Here is a 19336-nt window from a genome sequence, read left to right on the forward strand (position 1 = left end):
CAAAGATAATGCCATCACAAAAATGAGTGAAGGGATTTTATATTGTGTGGCATTATTGCCAAAAAAAGTTTTAAAAATCTGTTGATTTCAATGGCTTTTCCCAACATTAACCATGTGACCAACTTTATTTTTGAAATTATAAAGGAGTACCAGATAAAGCTAAAGAAAATTTTGTACAAGAAACTTGCTAGCACCTTCCACATCCTTGGGAATCCCAAAGTTTTCAAAGCCAATGAATTAGTCACTGTTGTCTTGTAGCCAAGTGCAACAGCCCATTTGCTCATAGCAAGGTTCCAGAAATGGCAGTAAGATGAATGGCCAGTTAGTCTGATTTGGTGGCGTTGGCTGAAGAATAAATGTTGGCCAGGATACTGGAAGAGCATCTGCTCTTTAGGGGAAAAAGTATCATGGGATCTTTTGCATCCAACAGGCAAATGTGGTTTCCATTTAATGTCTCATCTGAAAGACATCGGGCAGGATTTTCATTGGGCTGTGGAGGCGGGATTAATGTTGGGAAAAGCCATTAAGTGTGGGGGGTTAAAATTCCGAAATCGGGGGGCACGAACCTATCCCGCCCCAACCCACCTCCATGCCAGTTTCAAAGGAGGCGGGTACCCGACCCACACTGGGACCCGCCTCCCCGAGGCGGGAAGGGGATTAGTGCCAATTAACTGCCTGTTAACAGGTAGTTAACAGGCAGCTTTTAGCCTAATCCCTATTTTCATTGGTGAAATGTGGGATTCCCGACAGCTCCAAACCGATAGACTCTGGAACGGTACCCACGGATTGGAGGGTAGCTAATGTTGCCCCACTATTCAAAAAAGGTGGTAGAGAGAAAAAGGGGAATTATAGACCGGTAAGCCTGACATCGGTAGTGGGGAAAATGCTAGAGTCCATTATAAAAGATGTAATAGCAGAGCACTTGGAAAACAGTGACAGGATCGGACAAAGTCAACATGGATTTACAAAAGGTAAATCATGCTTGACTAATCTACTGGAATTTTTTGAGGATGTAACTGGTAAAATAGATAAGGGAGAACCAGTGGATGTGGTGTATTTGGACTTTCAGAAGGCTTTCGATAAGGTCCCACATAAGAGATTAGCATGTAAAGTTAAGGCACATGGGATTGGGGGCAAGGTATTGACTTGGATAGAGAACTGGTTGGCAGACAGGAAGCAAAGAGTTGGAATAAACAGGCCTTTTTCTGAGTGGCAGGCAGTGACGAGTGGGGTATCGCAGGGATCGGTCCTTGGACCCCAGCTATTCACAATATATATTAATGATCTAGACGAGGGAACTAGATGTAATATCTCCAAGTTTGCAGACGACACAAAGCTGGGTGGGCGTGTGTGCTGTGAGGAGGATGCTGAGAAACTCCAGTATGATTTGGACAGGTTGGGTGATTGGGTAGAAGCATGGCAGATGCAATATAATGTGGATAAATGCGAGGTTATCCACTTTGGTGTCAAAAACAGGAAGGCAGATTATTATCTAAACGGCAATAGATTGGGAGAAGGGGGAAGTGCAACGAGACCTGGGTGTCCTTGTACACCAGTCGCTGAAGGTAAGCATGCAGGTGCAGCAGGCGGTTAAGAAGGCAAATGGTATGTTGGCCTTCGTAGCGAGAGGGTTCGAGTACGGGAACAAGGATGTCTTGCTGCAGTTGTACAGGGCCTTGGTGAGACCACATCTTGAGTATTGTGTGCAGTTTCGGTCGCCTTATCTGAGGAAGGATGTTCTTGCCATGGAGGGAGTGCAGTGAAGATTCACTAGGCTGATACCTGGGATGGCAGGAATGACTTATGAGGAGAGATTGGGTCGATTAGGTTTATACTCGCTGGAGTTTAGAAGAATGAGAGGGGATCTCATTGAAACTTATAAAATTCTAACAGGACTAGACGGACTAGATGCAGGAAGGATGTTCCCGATGGCCGGGGAATCCAGAACCAGGGGTCACAGTCTAAGGAAAAGGGGTAAGCCATTTAGGACAGAGATGAGGAGGAATTTCTTCACCCAAAGAGTGGTGAACCTGTAGAATTCTCTACCACAGAAGGCAGTAGAGGCCAATTCATTAAATATATTCAAGAAGGAGTTGGATATATTTCTTAAGGCTAAAGGGATCAAGGGATATGGAGAGAAGGCAGGGACATAGTACTGAATTTGGATGATCAGCCATGATCTCATTGAATGGCGGAGCAGGCTCGAGGGGCCGAATGGCCTACTCCTGCTCCTATCTTCTATGTTTCTATGTTAAACCACGCCAAGTTAGCGAGGCGGGCCGTCGGGATGAAGGGCTTGGAGGGGTCAAGATGTCCGGTGTTCAGGTGAGTGATGGGTGCATGAGTGAAGAGGTAAGTGTGTTTGGTGTGTGTAAAGTGTAGTTTTACTTACATGTACTTACCTTTTACAGCCTCATCTCACCGGAACAGAAAGCAGAATGGCCGCGATCTGTCAAAAATTGCAGCATTCAGCTTTCTGTTCCGGAGAGATCTCTAAATCATCCTGAGAGGAAGGAATTAACTTAGAGTACAGATTATCAGTGTTTGACTGCTTCAAACAGCTGTCGAACGCTGATATTTCATCTGTCACAAGGTCTTGACAAATGAAATACAATCTGTGACGTCACCTGTTGCCGGGTGGCCCTTAATTGGCCTGCTGAGCCCGCTGGGCGGGTTCAATAAGGTCAATCAAGTCAAAATCGCGTGGGTTGGCTAGAGCTCGATGGAGGTAAGACTACAACTTCGAAAGTTGTAGACCTGCCTCCTCAGTGAAAGTCCATCATCTCTGGCAATACAGCACTCCTTCAGTGCTGCACTGAAGCATCAGCCTAGATTGTGTTCAAGGGTTGGAATGAGGCTTGTACCTGTAACTTTCTGACTTGGGTGAGAGTGCTACCATTAAGCTACACTGACACATTTGTGCCTTATGACCTGAATGCAGTTATTGCTCCTTCACCAAATAAGCAGTCATATAAAATGCCACACTTTTGTCATAACCCCTTTTGGGAGCTGGGGTTGTATAGTGGCAATAGACTATTTTAAAAGGGAGGGATACAAGTCAAATAGACCTGTGTCTTTACTTCTTGTAGCATAGTTGAATTTTGTTTCTTTGCATATGCAGGTATTTGGACAGCTACAGTATTCCAAGCACTATGAAAAGGAAGTGTGAGTCTTCAGCATCTGACGATGACAAACAAAAAGTTCATAACGTGCAGGTGTTAAAAGGTATTTCATACTACAGGAAACTTTGTGTTATCCGGAGGCTAAATGTCCGGCAAGCTCGAGCCACCGGCAAAAATCAGGAGCCGTTTTGTTAGGTTTTTTTTCTTCTCGTGGCTTTTTTTTCCCCAACAGTCAGGCTCTGCAAAGTCTCTGAAGCTGTTGCTAAGCTACAGAGGCGCTTCCAAGGTACGGGCCGACTGTTTAGAAGCTGTTGCTAAGCAACAGTGTTTGTTGTCAGATACGGAGATGAAAAGCTCCGTATGCTTCAACATTAACGCTGGTGTGTCTGGCAGTTTTGAGGGAACGGCAACAGCTCGGTCCCGTTGGTGCCGGATAGCACAAAGTTTCCTGTATTTCGATGTTTACCTAAACTGACTTTGAAATGCTTTGTCTCGTTGAAAATGAGCCAGCAAGCTACAGTATGTGTAGAATAATTTGACATTTCTGACTTTACTGAAAGTCAATAATTTAATCGGCAAGGGTGATGGTGCCACAAGGTTTCTGTAGTATTTTAGCCTTAAAAGTATCATTAATGCATATTTACCCCAGATACCAACATTTCTATTGCTGCCTGTATACCAACCCCAAGCTGTTTATGGCTCCTGTCACAAAATCAATGTTTGTTCCACAAGGATATCCATTACAATAAAAGTGTAAACATGAACACTTGACCTGCAGCAGAACTTTCCTTGGAGTTCCCAACTTCTACAAGCAAAAATGTTCATGCAAAATATGTATACTTAGCTTAAGATTGTAAATGGAAAGAAAGACGCACAAAAGCTACAGCTGTTGAATTCTTCACATTAATTGGTACTACTCAATAATATCTATGGCAACCAAATAAAAACACATAAGTTTCATCAGTTGTATATTGAATCTTCTGTTACTTTGGCAGAAGTATCGCCATTACCACATCAGACTGTCCGAGTTCCATTTAAGTCTACAAAAGAGGTGCCCACTGGAGCAGTTGTTGGCACTCCCCTGACACCACTCTCCTTACCAAGAAAGGCAGCAAGTGTCACCAGCCAGTGCAGTTACAGCAGCACTATTGTCCACGTGGGAGACAAGAAACTACAAGCAGATGCAGGTACTGCACTTCACTTACTAAAGAAAGTACAAGAAAATTGTTTGGATAACATACACCCTAGTACTATTCATGTGTAGATTGCTAATGACATGATCAGAGAAAAAGGTATTCTGAGTATTTAAGGATATAATTTTGATTTTGGGCGATATTGGATAAGTCAGCCTTTTATATATATCTCCTGATTTCTATTCTATAGTATGTGTAGAATAATTTGACATTTCTGACTTTACTGCAAGTCAATAATTTAATCGGCAAGGGTGATGGTGCCACGAGGTTTATGTAGTATTTTGGCCTTAAAAGTATCATTAATGCATATTTACCCCAGATACCAACATTTCTATTGCTGCCTGTATACCAACCCCAAGCTGTTTATGGCTCCTGTCACAAAATCAATGTTTGTTCCACAAGGACATCCATTACAATAAAAGATGTATAATGGGCGGCTGATCTGATATTACCCATTTTTTCACAGTCATAATTACCCGCAGGCGTGTAATCGCATTACCTTCATATTTAATTCAGATCTGCACTTAATCACATGGATTTTTTTTTGGTGAGTGGTGTTGGTACTTCCCTCTTGGCCCCAAATCCTGAAAATATTTTTTTTAATAGTCTTGCCATTCGGACCAGTTTTAAAAAATTGTGATTAAATTTCATATTTCTTTCCAGTTACTTTTTTTTGAAAGAATTCCCTCCCCTTCCTTAAACTGAAAATATATGGCTTCATTGGTGCGGCCATCTTGTCAGAATTGCCAAGCATAGCAGTGCGAGGAGCTGCACCAACGTAGCATTAATCGAGAGGCATGCGGAAAACTTGGATGCTTCTGTGATCATGTTCACCTGCCGAAGTTAATTCAGCCCTCCAGTTCCTGTTGGACTGACCCTCCCTATCTCCGAAACCTCCTCCAGCCCTACAACCCTCTGTGCCCCTCCGATTCTGGCCTTTTTGCACATCCCCTATTTTAATTGTTCCACCATTAGCAGCTGTGTTTTCAGCTGCCTAGGCCCTAAGCTCTGGAATGCTTTCCCTAAACCTCTCCACCGCTACACCTCTCTCCTTTTAAGACGCTGCTTATAACCTACCTCTTTGACCAAGCTTTTGGTCACCTGTTCTAATATCTCCTAATATGGCTCGGTGTCAAATTTTGTTTGATGCTCCTGTGAAGCGAGTTGGGATGTTTTACTGCATTAAAGGTGCTATATAAATGCAGGCTGTTGTTGTAATCCTTCCAAACACTAAACAAACTTTGAAGCAAGAAAGAAAACAAAAATCCTCAAACTGTAGGGGTGGGACAGTTTAATAATTCCGAATTGAGTCTTTTTAAAAATGTTATTTTAAATGTTACTTTTTTTTAAATAAAAAGCATTTTCAAAACTGAACTAACTATCAAGTTAAAAATGTAGTAATGAACTGCTTTAAGCATCATTTTGTCAATCAATTTTAGTTCTACAGTGTGATAGACTAGCAATCGTCAGTTTCCAATTTCTTGTTTTTTTTGATAATTGCTCCTGTGATGTGTCTTGGAGCATTTTACTATTTTAAAGGCACTATATAAATGCAAATTGTTTTTGTAATAAGTGAAGTTTATTTTTTAATCTAAAGGCACAAACTCCTTCAGGGTAAAGTTCCATTCATGTTGACCGCCCACCTCTTCCAGTTAGCCACTCTTCATGAAGTAATGAATGTTTCGGGGTATTCAAACGTTATTAGCCACCGTGGCTATATTTGATACATAATGGCCCAGAAATTCGGGTCGGGGGCTTCCCGCGGGTGCAAGCCCCCGACCTGCACTTACCTTGCGCGCCGGCCGTTGAGCTGTGGGCCCACATGGAATTCCGATCCGGGGCCTGGTCCAGCTGCTGGCGTGCAGTGCTTGCATATCCCAGGGGCGCAGTTAGTTCGATGTGGGCCTTCGATGTGGGCCATGGAGAGCCAATCGGAGCAGGGAATGCCCCATTCATAAGATTGACAGGAAGAGCTGTCAAAACTTATAAATACTACGGCCCCAAAATAGCACTAAATCTTCAAATAATTTTTTTTTTTAAATCACATTTTTTAAATAAACTATAAATTACATGAAATAACTATTTTAAACAATTTAAATTTTTGAAAAAAATAATTTTATTTTCTAACGGGGCTAAAAATAAACTTGCTTTAAAGTATTTTAAAATAATAAACCTGTGGAAAAAATGTTTTAATTTTAATTAATTCACCACTTACCTTGTAAAAAGCAGGCCTTGCGCCTGCTTTTTACATGTCTAACTTCTGCAGACTTACCCTCCCGGGAAAGGTTTTTTTTTAAAAACAGGTTAAGTTTGATGCGCACGCGTTCGACCTCTGAACCCCTTCATTCAGGGGAACGGAAGTGCCGGTTTCCCATGCATGCAGGAAACCGGCACTTCCATTGGGCCTACGGGTGAGTACCCCGTGCGTACTCAACCGTGGAGACCCAAATTTCTGGGCCAGTAACGCACACACATACGTACTTAGTAGCAGGGATGTCTATCGTTCCTCTCCACCCCAGCTCAGGAGTACTGATACTAATTGAAGCAACCCTACTGGGTCCCTGGTTAAGATCATACCTGGCTTATATGACTTGGCACCAACCTAAGCTTTTGTCCACTGATACTAAGGGAGCTGCTAAATCAGATTTTTTGCATATGCTTGCCATAATATAAAAATGTTGCACTTTCTTAAACTACAATTCTAAACTTGAAATTTGATAGAAATCCTGTTGGAGGATGGGCTTGGCATTGCTGATCCAGCAGAGAACGTGGCATCTGCTACACTGGTCACCACTGCACCTTCTGTGAACCAGGAAAAGGAACTATACAAGAAACTTGGCCTCACCAAAGAGGTTTTAGCTGCTCATACACAGAAAGAAGAGCAGGTATTCTTGAGCAAGTTCAAGGAGCTAAGTAAACTAAAAACATTTGAAGCTCCTTGCAAATCATATTTGCACCAACAATGCAAAGGATGTTCAGGAGATTATGGTAAGAACCTACAAACACTGCTTCCTTTTATTTCCTCCGTTCAGTTGTAAAAGTGCAAAGTGTGATACAGTACAAGAGCTGTTGATCTAGTATGTGAGAAGGGGAAGGATGAGGCTCAATGTACTGTCACTTTCTGTACGCTAAAATGCTGCATATGATAGATCAAATACAATACAATATATATGTAGTGTATGTACCTTTTAAGAGCCCCTGTGTACTGTAATACCGGTAGTGACCACTCGGGCATATAAGCCTGTATAGCGTCTTGTATCTTTTAGTTCACCTCCAGACTTTGTTCAGTAAACACCTGTTAAACCAACTCCTGCATTCCGTGTCTCCATTAACACACGGATACAACAGTGGTGACGAATTGAAAATGGACTTAGCTGCAATTCGGCAGCACCTCAAGGAGATCGATTCCTCAGACGAAGGTCGAAGAAAAAAAAATGAAAAAAAACTGTGGTTTCACCAGCTAGCCAGGCTGGTGGCAGGTACTGCACTAATCCTTCCTGGGCGGGTGGCTCTGCAGCGGGGCCGAGCAGCGAGTCGGAAGGCGGAGCACTCGGGAGACGGCCGGCGCTGCAAAGCAGGTCAGCGTTCAGACCAAGCAGAGGGAGGGGAAAGTCCCAGAGAGTCCGGCGGGAATGAGTCTCCAACTATTAAAAAATATCTGTGTAAATAAAAACCGCGGGGAACAGCGTTGTCAGCAGCGGCAGTGGCGGGAAAGCGCGGGAGGCGCCATTTTTTCTCGGCAGGGAAGAAAGGAAAGCGCAGGAGGCGCCATTTTTGATTTTCAGGATGCCTAGGACTGGCAATATTACTGCTTTCGATAGTAATATAGAGGATTGGACCACATGTGGAAAGAGTGGAGGTATGTTGCACAGCGAATGAAGTAGAGGATGATAAAAAGGCATCGGTACTTCTAAATCTGATGGGCGCAAGGACATACGGGCTGTTACGAAACTTGATCACTCCAGCCAAACCGATGGACAAGAATTTTAAGGAGATTGTTGATACCCTACAGGAGCACTTAAACCCAACACCGCTGCTGATAGAGGAACGATTCAAATTCTTCAGGAGGAATCAGCACAAGAATGAAAGTAACGCTGATTACCTCACCGAATTAAGAAAGCTGTCAAAGCACTGCCAATTCAGGGCAGGACTGGCAGATTCTCTACGAGACAAATTCGTCTGCGGTCTCGTAAGTGAAGGAACACAGAAAAGGCTACTTTCTGAGAAAGATTTGACACTGGACAAGGCTTTCAGTGTGGCTGTATCATACGAAGCAGCAGCAAGAGGAGCTGCAGAGATACAGCAAAAGCCACAGGACTTCGGCACCCATGAAATGACACGGGGTTTCGAGAGATGTTATCGCTGCGGCAGATCCACCCATGACCAGAGGGACTGCTGGTTCAAGGACAAAGCATGCAGGCAATGTGGAAAGATGGGACACATTGCATGTGTATGCCGATCTGGAAACAAAAAATCCACTGACAGGAAAAAAAATCAATAAGGAAAAGTACAGAACGGTACAAATGATGACGGACAGTAGCTCCGAAGACCAGAAGAGCGATAGCGACTCCGGAAACAAGAGACTAAGCTGTCTCAATTTACATAATGTAATTGCCAAAGAAGATTACCAGACCTTTTGGGTTACCCTCACGATAGCGGGGTCCCCAGTTAAAATGGAGCTAGATACAGGATCAGCTCTGACCGTCATAAGTCGACGGGATTACGAGCGGCTATTTCCGCATATACCTTTTGAAAGACACATCCATTGCCTTGAAGACCTACACGGGGCAGAAAGTATACCCCAGAGGGAAAATAAGGGTGCCTGTTGTATACAACGGCAAGGGAATACAGAAGTTGTATTTATACGTTCTGCAAGATGGTGGTCCACTGCTGTTGGGACGTGAATGGATCAGGAAGATACGTTTAGACTGGCACTCCATTCAGGCACTGACAGTGACCAGTAAGAAAAAAAATGATGTCATACCTGAACGATTAAAAGACATCTTGGCCAACGCCAAAGTGTTTCAACAGGAACTAGGAACCTTGAAAGGCGTCACCGCCTCAATAAAAGTGGAAGATGCGGCAATTCCCAAGTTTTTTAAGGCAAGGCCGGTGCCATACGCAATTCGTCCAGCAGTCGAGGCAGAGCTGGAGAATTTGGAAAAGGCAGGCATGTTATCCAAGGTAGATTGGAGCGAGTGGGCAACACCCATCGTCCCGGTCATGAAGAAAATGTTGAATAATAAATCTGAAGAACAGAGAAAAATTCGCATCTGTGGGGACTTCAAGGTGACTGTAAACCCGGTCCTTCACATGGTACAGTATCCTCTTCCGAGGATAGAAGATATTTTCGCCTCACTATCCGGAGGGAAACGTTTCACCAAAATTGACTTGGCACAGGCATATCTACAGATGGAGGTTGAAGAGGCCTCTAAAAAGTATCTCACGATAAACACACACAAAGGCCTGTACCAGTACAATCGACTGGTTTTCGGAGTAGCATCAGCTCCAGCTATCTGGCAAAGAGCTATGGAGCAAGTCCTGCAAGGGATTCCGGGGACTCAATGCTACCTAGATGACATCCTTGTAACAGGAGAAAACGACAACGAGCACCTTGCCAATTTGGAGCAGGTGCTCACTAGGCTGAGAGAGCGGGGCCTACGAGCAAATCGCCCCAAGTGCGAATTTTTCCAGAAACAAATATCATATTGTGGCCATATAATTAACGAAGAAGGGTTGCATAAGTCACCTGAAAAAATTGAAGCGGTCATAAAAGCCCCAGCACCTGAAAATGTCTCACAATTAAGGTCGTTCCTGGGATTGATAAATTACTATCATAAATTTTTACCGAACTTGTCAACTGTTCTGCACCCTCTTAACGCACTGCTACAAACTGGAGTAATTTGGAAATGGAGCGAAGACTGTAAACGTGCCTTCCATAAATGCAAAGGCTTGATCACGTCCAAAGAAGTGTTGGCTCATTACAACCCATCACTGCCAATCAGACTGGCGTGCGATGCATCCCCTTACGGCGTAGGAGCGGTATTATCGCATAGATTCCCTGATGGCTCGGAGCGGCTGATAGCTTTTGCGTCACGCTCATTGAACTCAGCTGAGCGTAACTATGCCCAGATCGACAGGGAAGCACTCAGCCTGGTGTGGGGAGTGAAGAAATTCAACCATTACCTACACGGACAAAAATTTACCTTGTTGACTGACCATCAACCCCTCATCTCCATATTCAACCCTAAAAAGGGCGTTTCCATTATGACAGCGCAAAGGCTACAGAGGTGGTCCCTTTTCCTAGGGGCACACCAATATGACAGAGAATACAAAGGATCAAAACAGCATGGGAATGCTGACTGTTTATCGCACCTACCGTTGCCAACGGTAGAAGAGGTACCTACAGTGGACCCAGTGGAGATGTTCCACTCAACCATAGTGGAATGTCTACCAGTAACAAATTCTACCATTGAAAAGGAAACGAGAAATTACCCGACTCTCTCACGAGTCTACGATTTAACGGTGAAGGGATGGCCAGCACATGGCGAACCACTGTTGCCAGCATTCTCGCAAAGAAAACAGCTGTCAGTGTGCCGAGGAACCTTGATGTGTGGATCCACAGTGGTGATTCCACCCAAACTCCAGGATAAAGTGCTAAAGGAGCTTCACGAGGGGCATCTGGGTGGAGTGAAAATGAAGAACCTAGCCAGAGCGTTTGTGTGGTGGCCAGGTATCGATGGAGACATCGAAGAAATGACCAAGAGCTGTCTAGGATGCCAGAAGGTCCAAAACGCCCCACCACAAGCCCCTCTACATCCATGGGAGTGGCCCTCATCTCCATGGCAAAGGGTACATATCGACTTTGCTGGTCCATTTATGGGCTCAATGTTCTTAATCGCAGTTGATGCACACTTCAAGTAGCCAGAGGTAATAAAGATGTCCTCCACCACCACGGAAAAAACCATCACAGTATTGAGGACCATATTTGCCAGGAATGGGCTGCCTGAACAGATCTGTTCTGATAATGGACCGCAATTTGTGTCCGAAGAATTCAGGAAGTTCTTAAAAAAACAATGGGGTTAAGCACTACACGTCCGCCCCATACCATCCCGCCACCAATGGATTAGCTGAAAGGTTTGTCCAGACCTTCAAGAAGGCCATAAAGGCCATGGGTAATGAAGACATAAATCTACAACATAAGGTACATAACTTTTTGTTTGCGTACAGGAATTCAACACATATGGTTACAAACCAAACTCCCGCCATGATGTTTTTCAATAGAAGACTAAAATGCCAGCTGGATTTGATCAAGCCAAACATCAGAAGGGACGTAGAGAACTGGCAATTTCAAGGCATGAATGAAAGGCCAACTAGAACCTTCCACATAGGTCAACAAGTTTTGGCCCGGGACTACCGTACCGAGAAATGGTAGCCTGGAACTATTTGCACACGACTAGGACCGCTGATGTATACCGTGGACATTGGAGAAAGCATAATAAAGCGCCATGCTGACCAGATCATAGAGTCATCCGAAAAGGAACAACCTACACCACCACTCTATACGCCTAATGATGAAGCAGAGATACCCATAGTATTTACCTCCGATCCGGTGATACTGGAACCAGATGAACCCGACACTGGCATTCAAGCCGAATCGACCTTGCCAAAAGAACCTACTACACCACCGAAAACTACTACACCACCGAGGCGTTATCCGGACCGAGTCAGGAAGCCTCCAGAGAGACTGACTTATAATAGATTAACTGCAGCAAATGTGTAGATTATTGTTCTTGTAAACCTGTTCATTAATGATTACTTAAAATGTTATGTACTAATTATCTAAAAGGGGAGGAATTGTAGTGTATGTACCTTTTTTAAGAGCCCCTGTGTACTGTAATACCGGTAGTGACCACTCGGGTATATAAGTCTGTATAGCGTCTCGTATCTTTTAGTTCACCTCCAGACTTTGTTCAGTAAACACCTGTTAAACCAACTCCTGCATTCTGTGTCTCCATTAACACACGGATACAACAATATATGTCATTTATGAATCCATTTATTTTAGAGGTACAAAAAGTGTAACTAATGTCAGAACATGGATGTTTTGACTGTAATAGATGGAAATTGCCCCATAATCATAACAATTTGCAATGTAATATATTTGGTACAGTTTTTAAAAAAGTTTGATTCAAATTAATTTGTAACTCTGGACCCCCCATGCTGCTCATAAATTGTGGGGGTTATTTTGGTGAAAGGGTGAAATGGGTGCTGTGCTAATAAGACATACCTGTTTGAAAGTCTGGTTTTGGTATGCAATTTTGGGCCTAATTGCTGATTACCATAATTTGAACTTGCCTGGAGGTGCTGAAACAGACAGCTGCAGGTTTAGCAATTGTGCGCTGATTAGACACCATTTTTGTGGAGCAGTATATGTGGGCTCCACGCACCCACTTCCACTGAAGGTGTGGAGTGTTCTGGCTGACGCACAGCAGCAATTTTCAGGATGGTTCAGGGACCAAGGGAGAGGGTGCACAGGTTCTTGGACGTGACATTGGGTGTCCGGGTGGAGGAGGGATGTCCTGTACCTGCAGGGGAAAGGAGTCCACCTTGCCTTCCTGTCCCTCTCTCCAGCAGTGGGTGCTGCTCTGCCTGGCCTCTAATCCTCCTCCCATTTCTCATGCAGACCAAGGGGTCCTCTAGCAAGATGCCCATGACCAAGCACTCCCTTTCTCTTGGTAACTCCAATAAGGTGGAGCAGCACAGCACCTACTCTTTTTAGGTGAAGTCCTCAGAGAATTTCCAGAGTAAATGTTGTTGAGTGTTGGGGAAGTCTTGACAGTGTCACCCAGAAAGTCACCCAATTGTTGTGTATGTACCTTTAAGAGAATAACTGGTCTCAGACTGCAGTACCGCAGTGACCACCCCTGTATAAAAGGCGCTAGAGAGCCTCTTGTTTAGTTTTGTTTATGCCTTTCACCAGTAAAGATCTGTTTGGTTCTCTCCTGCTAGTCCGTGTCTCAATCATTCACGGACTTAACACTGGCGACGAGTTAGAAACGAACTTAGCTGCAACTCGGCAGCAGCTCCGACGACGTGTTGAAGGTCGGAGCCAGAAGGAAAAAAAAAATATATATATATATTGAAACTCGAGAAACGGGCGTCGACCGTCAATCATCAGGTTCAAGGCTTTGCAGGAGAGACTGTCCAGAGCCAGGCTGGGTTCCTCAGTCCGTGGTTTCCCAGCTAATCGGGCTGGTGGCAGGTAGTGCTCTGATCCTTCCTGGGCTGCAACGGGGCCGGGCAGCGAGTCGGGAAGCAAGGAGAGAGGAGAGGGTGGAGCATACAGGGCGCGGCCGGTATTTCGAAGCTGGGCAGCGTTCGGGCCTGAAGAGGGAGGGAAGTGTCCCAGAGGTTCCGCTCCACGACGGGAAAATAATAAAAGAAAAATACGCGCAAGAAACGGTGGAAAGCAGCGCTAACAGCGGGGAAGAAGGCAAAGTGCGGGAGGCGCCATTTTGTTAAATCGGAGAAGAAGGCAAAGCGCAGGAGGCGCCATTTTAGATTTGCAAGATGCCGAAGACTGGCTGTATCACTGCTTTTGATAATACAATAGAGGACTGGACCACGTATGTGGAAAGAGTCGAGGTATATTTCGAGGCAAACGATATAGCGGAGGGGAAAAAGGCATCGATATTGTTAAACTTAATGGGCGCTAGAACGTACGGCCTATTGCGGGACCTGATTACTCCAGCCAAACCGAAGGCGAAGAGTTTTAATGAAATTGTTGCTGTTCTACAGGAGCACTTAAACCCTGCACCGCTATTGATAGCAGAAAGATTTAAATTCCACAGGAGAACTCAGCATAAAGATGAGAGCAATGCTGAGTATCTTACGGAACTACGCAAGCTATCAAAGCACTGCCAGTTTGGAGCAGGACTGGCAGATACCCTACGGGACAAATTTGTCTGTGGACTCCTGAGTGAAGGAACACAGAAGAAGTTACTCGCAGAAAAAGAGCTGACGCTAGATAAGGCTTTCAGCGTGGCAGTATCGTATGAAGCAGCAGCCAGGGGAGCTGCAGAAATTCAACAAAAACCACAGGAATACGGCACCCACGAAATGACACGGGGATTTGCAAAATGTTATCGCTGCGGCAGAACTAACCATGACCAGAAGGACTGCTGGTCCAAAGACAAAATATGCAGACAATGCGGGAAGATTGGACACATTGCACGAGTTTGTAGGTCTGGGAAGAAGAACAGCGACAACAAAAAGGCTACTAAGGAACCGTACAAGAAAGTACAAAAGATGACGGACAGTAGTTTCGAAGACCAGATGAGCGATAGTGAATCCGGAAACAGAAGACTATGGCTGTCTCAAACTTCACAATGTAATCGCAAAAGAGGATCACCGAACCATTTGGGTCACTCTCACGATAGCAGGGTCCCAAGTTAAAATGGAATTGTATACAGGATCAGCGCTAACCGTCATGAATCGACGAGACTACGAGCGGCTATTTTCACACATACCCTTGAGAGAGACATCCATCGTCTTGACGACGTATACGGGGCAAAAAGCATACCCCAGAGGAAAAATAAGGGTGCTTGTCGAATACAATGGCAAGAAAATACGGAAACTGTATCTCTACATACTGCCAAATGGTGGACCACCGTTATTGGGATGGGAATGGATCAGGAAGATAAACTTAGATTGGCACTCCATTCATGCAATGACGGTGGACGGTAAAAAAGATGAAGACGTCACTCCTGGATGATTGTCAACAATCTTAGCTAACGCCAAAGAGGTATTTCAACAAGAACTGGGCACGCTTAAAGGCGTAACCGCCTCGATAAAAATAGAAGAGAATGCAGTTCCCAAGTTTTTCAAAGCGAGACCGGTACCATATGCAATTCGCCCAGCCGTCGAGGCAGAGCTGGAGAATCTGGAGAAGGCGGGCGTGTTGTCTAAGGTCGACTGGAGCGAGTGGGCGACACCCATCATTCCTGTCATGAAGAAAACGTTAAGCAATAAGTCCGGGGAGCCAAGGAAGATTCGCATCTGTGGGGATTTCAAGGTGACGGTGAACCCTGTCCTTCGCACAGTACAATATCCTCTTCCAAGGATAGAAGACATCTTCGCGTCGCTGTCTGGAGGGAAGCGTTTTACAAAAATTGACCTAGCACAAGCATATTTGCAGATGGAGGTTGAAGAGTCCTCTAGGAAGTATCTCACGATAAACACTCTCAGGGTCTTTACCAGTATCATTGATTGGTATTCGGAGTAGCATCGGCTCCGGCGATATGGCAAAGAGCGATGGAACAAGTCCTGCAAGTGATTCCGGGGACTCAGTGTTACTTGGACGACATCCTTGTGACAGGTGAAGATGACAGTGAACACCTTAACAACCTAGAACAGGTGCTCACTAGACTACGGGAACATGGGCTGCGAGCCAACCGCCCCAAGTGCGAATTTTTTAAGAAACCGATATTGTATTGTGGCCACGTGATTGATAAAGAGGGGTTACATAAGTCCCCTGACAAAATTGAAGCAGTTGTTAAGGCCCCAGCGCCTGAAAATGTGTCGCAACTGAGGTCATTCCTCGGATTGGTGAATTACTGCCATAAGTTTTTGCCGAATTTGTCGACAATTCTGCACCCACTGAACGCCCTGCTACGAACGGGGGTAGCATGAAAATGGAGCGATGATTGTAAGCGTGCTTTTCAGAAGAGTAAGGACTTAATCACTTCAAACGAAGTATTGGCTCACTACAACCCAGCACTGCCAATCAGGCTGGCGTGTGATGCGTCTCCCTACGGCATTGGGGCGGTACTGTCACATAAATTCCTTGATGGTTCGGAGAGGCCGATAGCTTTTGCGTCACGCTCGTTAACTTCTGCTGAGCGTAACTAAGCCCAGCTTGACAGAGGGGCCCTCAGCCTAGTGTGGGGAGGTGAAGAAGTTCAATCACTATCTGCACGGTCAAAAATTTACTCTACTAACCGATCATCAACCTCTTGTCTCCATTTTCAACCCTCAGAAGGGCGTACCGATAATGACAGCACAACGGCTGCAGAGATGGTCCCTTTTCCTAGGGGCACACCAATATGACATCGAGTACAAAGGAACTAAACAGCATGGAAATGCTGATGGATTGTCACGTCTACCGTTGCCGACGGTGGAAGAAGAAGACCTTGCAGTGGATCCAATGGAGTTATTCCACTCGACCATAGTCGAATGTCTCCGTGACGAATGCAAACATAGTGTCGGGTCATTCCGTGTTTCCTTTTCTATCACGGGTCTATGATTTAACGGTGAAGGGATGGCCAGCACATGGCGAACCACTGCCAGCATTCTCGCCGAGAAGAGAACAGCTGTCAATGTGCAGAGGAACCTTGATGTGTGGATCCAGAGTAGTAATTCCACCTAAGTTGACGGATAGAGTGCTCAATGAGCTTCATGAGGGTCATCTGGGTGGGGTAAAAATGAAGAACTTAGCCAGAGCGTTTGTGTGGTGGCCGGGAATCGATAGAGAAATCGAAGAGATGACCAAGAGCTGTGCAGGATGCCAGAAGGTCCAAAACGCCCCACCACAAGCTCCTCTGCATCCATGGGAGTGGCCCTCATCTCCATGGCAAAGGGTGCTCATTGATTTTGCTGGTCCCTTCATGGACTCGATGTTTTTAATTGCGGTGGATGCACATTCAAAGTGGCCAGAGGTAATAAAAATGTCCTCAACCACCACGGAAAAAACTATCACAGTTTTACGAACCATATTCGCCAGGAATGGGCTGCCTGAACAGATTTGCTCTGACAATGGACCACAGTTTGTGTCTGAAGAGTTCCGGAGGTTCTTAAAGAACAATGGTGTTAAGCATTACACATCTGCCCCATATCATCCAGCCACTAATGGATTGGCCGAGAGGTTTGTCCAAACATTCAAGAAGGCTATCAAGGCAATGTGTAATGAAGACATACCCCTACAACACAAGGTGGACAACTTCTTGTTTGCCTACCGGAATGCGACACATGCGGTTACCAACCAAACTCCAGCCATGATGTTCTTCAATCGAAGACTACGATGCCGCTTGGATTTGGTTAAGCCAAACGTCAGAAGAGATGTGGAGAACAGGCAGTTTCAGGATATGAATGAAAGGCCGACCAGGAGTTTTAAGATAGGTCAACCAGTTTTGGCCCGGGAGTACCGCACTGAGAAATGGCAGCCAGGAACGATTTGTACACGACAAGGACCTCTCATGTATACCGTGGACATTGGGGAGAGCGTTGTAAGACGACATGCTGACCAGATTCTAGAGTCACTGGAAAACGTCAACTCCACACCACGATCTGATACACCTGGTAATGAAATCGACGTTCCAATTGCAGCTACCGCAGACCCGGTAATATTGGAAGCAGATGAACCAAACAACGACATAGGTTCTTCTGGCAATGTTGAGTCGGAATCAGATACCCCAAAGAGGCGTTATCCAGACAGAATCAGGAAGCCTCCTCAAAGACTGAACTTATAATTGCTTAAACTTAACCAATGTATCTAGCAACAGTAATTGTGATTGTAATTCGTTATCATTAGTTGCTAAATGAATGTTATGTACTGTTTATCTAAAAGGGGAGGAATTGTTGTGTATGTACCTTTAAGAGAATAACTTGTCTCAGACTGCAGTACCGGCAGTGACCACCCCTGTATAAAAGGCGCTAGAGAGCCTCTGTTTAGTTTCGTTTATGCCTTTCCCCAGTAAAGATCTGTTTGTTTGAGACACGGACTAGCAGGAGAGAAACAATCATTCACGGACTTAACACCAATGTGTTTCAAAAGTTCTCTTCTAACCTCCAGCAGCAAGTGAACAGTAAAAGGTGATATACCTTAAGCAGTGTTCGAAATCCTCAGCAATGACTCGTTTACTCCCAGTCAGCTGGTCATTGTTAGAGGACATTAGTTCAAGTGCTAGCCACCAAAGTGCAGTCTCATTAATGAGCACACGCAGGCAATTTAATTGGCAGTCAGCCCCTTAACAATCCTCCGGGCAGCCGTTCCTAGCGCAAACTGCATCTCCTTCACCAAGATGGTGTCTTGCGCTAAACACAGGCTAAACTGACGTTTCAGCTTAAGACCCCATCTTGGCCACCTCGGAGGCGCTTTAGCGCCTAAAGTACCCAGGGGAAATGGGCCCCCTGTATGGTTTTGACATTTATGGTAAATTTTGACCACACTTTTTTTTTCCAGAATCTCATCCTTTGTGAATAAAACTTTTGAAGACTAAACCTAACAATCCTAGTACTCAAACTAATATCAAGGGGGGGAGGAGCTAAACACGATCAAAATCACTAAGGAAGTGGCACTCGGTAAAATAATGGGACTCGAGGCGGATAAATCACTTGGACCTGATGGCTTACATCCTAGGGTCTTGAGGGAAGTGGCGGTAGGGATTGTGGATGCATTGGTAATAATTTTCCAAAACTCCCTGGACTCGGCAAAGGTCCCGGCAGACTGGAAAACTGCTAATGTAACACCCTTATTTAAAAAGGGCAGTAGACAGAAGGCTGGAAACTATAGACCGGTTAGCTTAACATCTGTGGTAGGTAAAATTTTGGAGTCCATTATTAAGGAGACAGTAACAGGACATTTGGATAACCATAATTTAATAGGACACAGTCAGCATGGTTTTATGAAGGGGAAGTCATGTTTGCCAAATTTGCTGGAGTTCTTTGAGGAAGTAACATATAGGGTGGATAAAGGGGAACCAGTGGACGTAGTGTATTTAGACTTCCAAAAGGCATTTGACAAGGTGCCACACAAAAGATTATTGCTTAAGATAAAAAATCACGGGATTGGGGGTAATATTCTGGCATGGATAGAGGATTGGCTATCTAACAGATGGCAGAGAGTTGGGATAAATGGTTCATTCTCGGACTGGCAATCAGTAACTAGTGGTGTTCCACAGGGGTCAGTGCTGGGTCCCCAACTCTTTACAATCTATATTAACGATTTGGAGGAGGGGACCG

General features: G+C 44.9%; 1 protein-coding gene across 5 annotated transcripts in view; it reads left to right on the top strand.

Moving 5' to 3' along the window:
* per2 (period circadian clock 2) overlaps positions 1 to 19336 on the top strand; it is a 96650-nt gene that overhangs the window by 52409 nt on the left and 24905 nt on the right. For all 5 annotated transcript variants that reach the window (XM_085990530.1, XM_085990525.1, XM_085990529.1 and 2 more), the window contains exons 17-19: positions 3122 to 3225; positions 4118 to 4309; positions 7037 to 7303. In XM_085990530.1, the coding sequence (XP_085846656.1) occupies positions 3122 to 3225; positions 4118 to 4309; positions 7037 to 7303 (563 nt within the window). The remainder of the gene's footprint in view (positions 1 to 3121; positions 3226 to 4117; positions 4310 to 7036; positions 7304 to 19336) is intronic.

The sequence above is a fragment of the Somniosus microcephalus genome, chromosome 6, assembly GCF_052327205.1.
Source record: "Somniosus microcephalus isolate GS21.2 chromosome 6, FLI_Smic_1.0, whole genome shotgun sequence".
Taxonomy (NCBI): domain Eukaryota; kingdom Metazoa; phylum Chordata; class Chondrichthyes; order Squaliformes; family Somniosidae; genus Somniosus; species Somniosus microcephalus.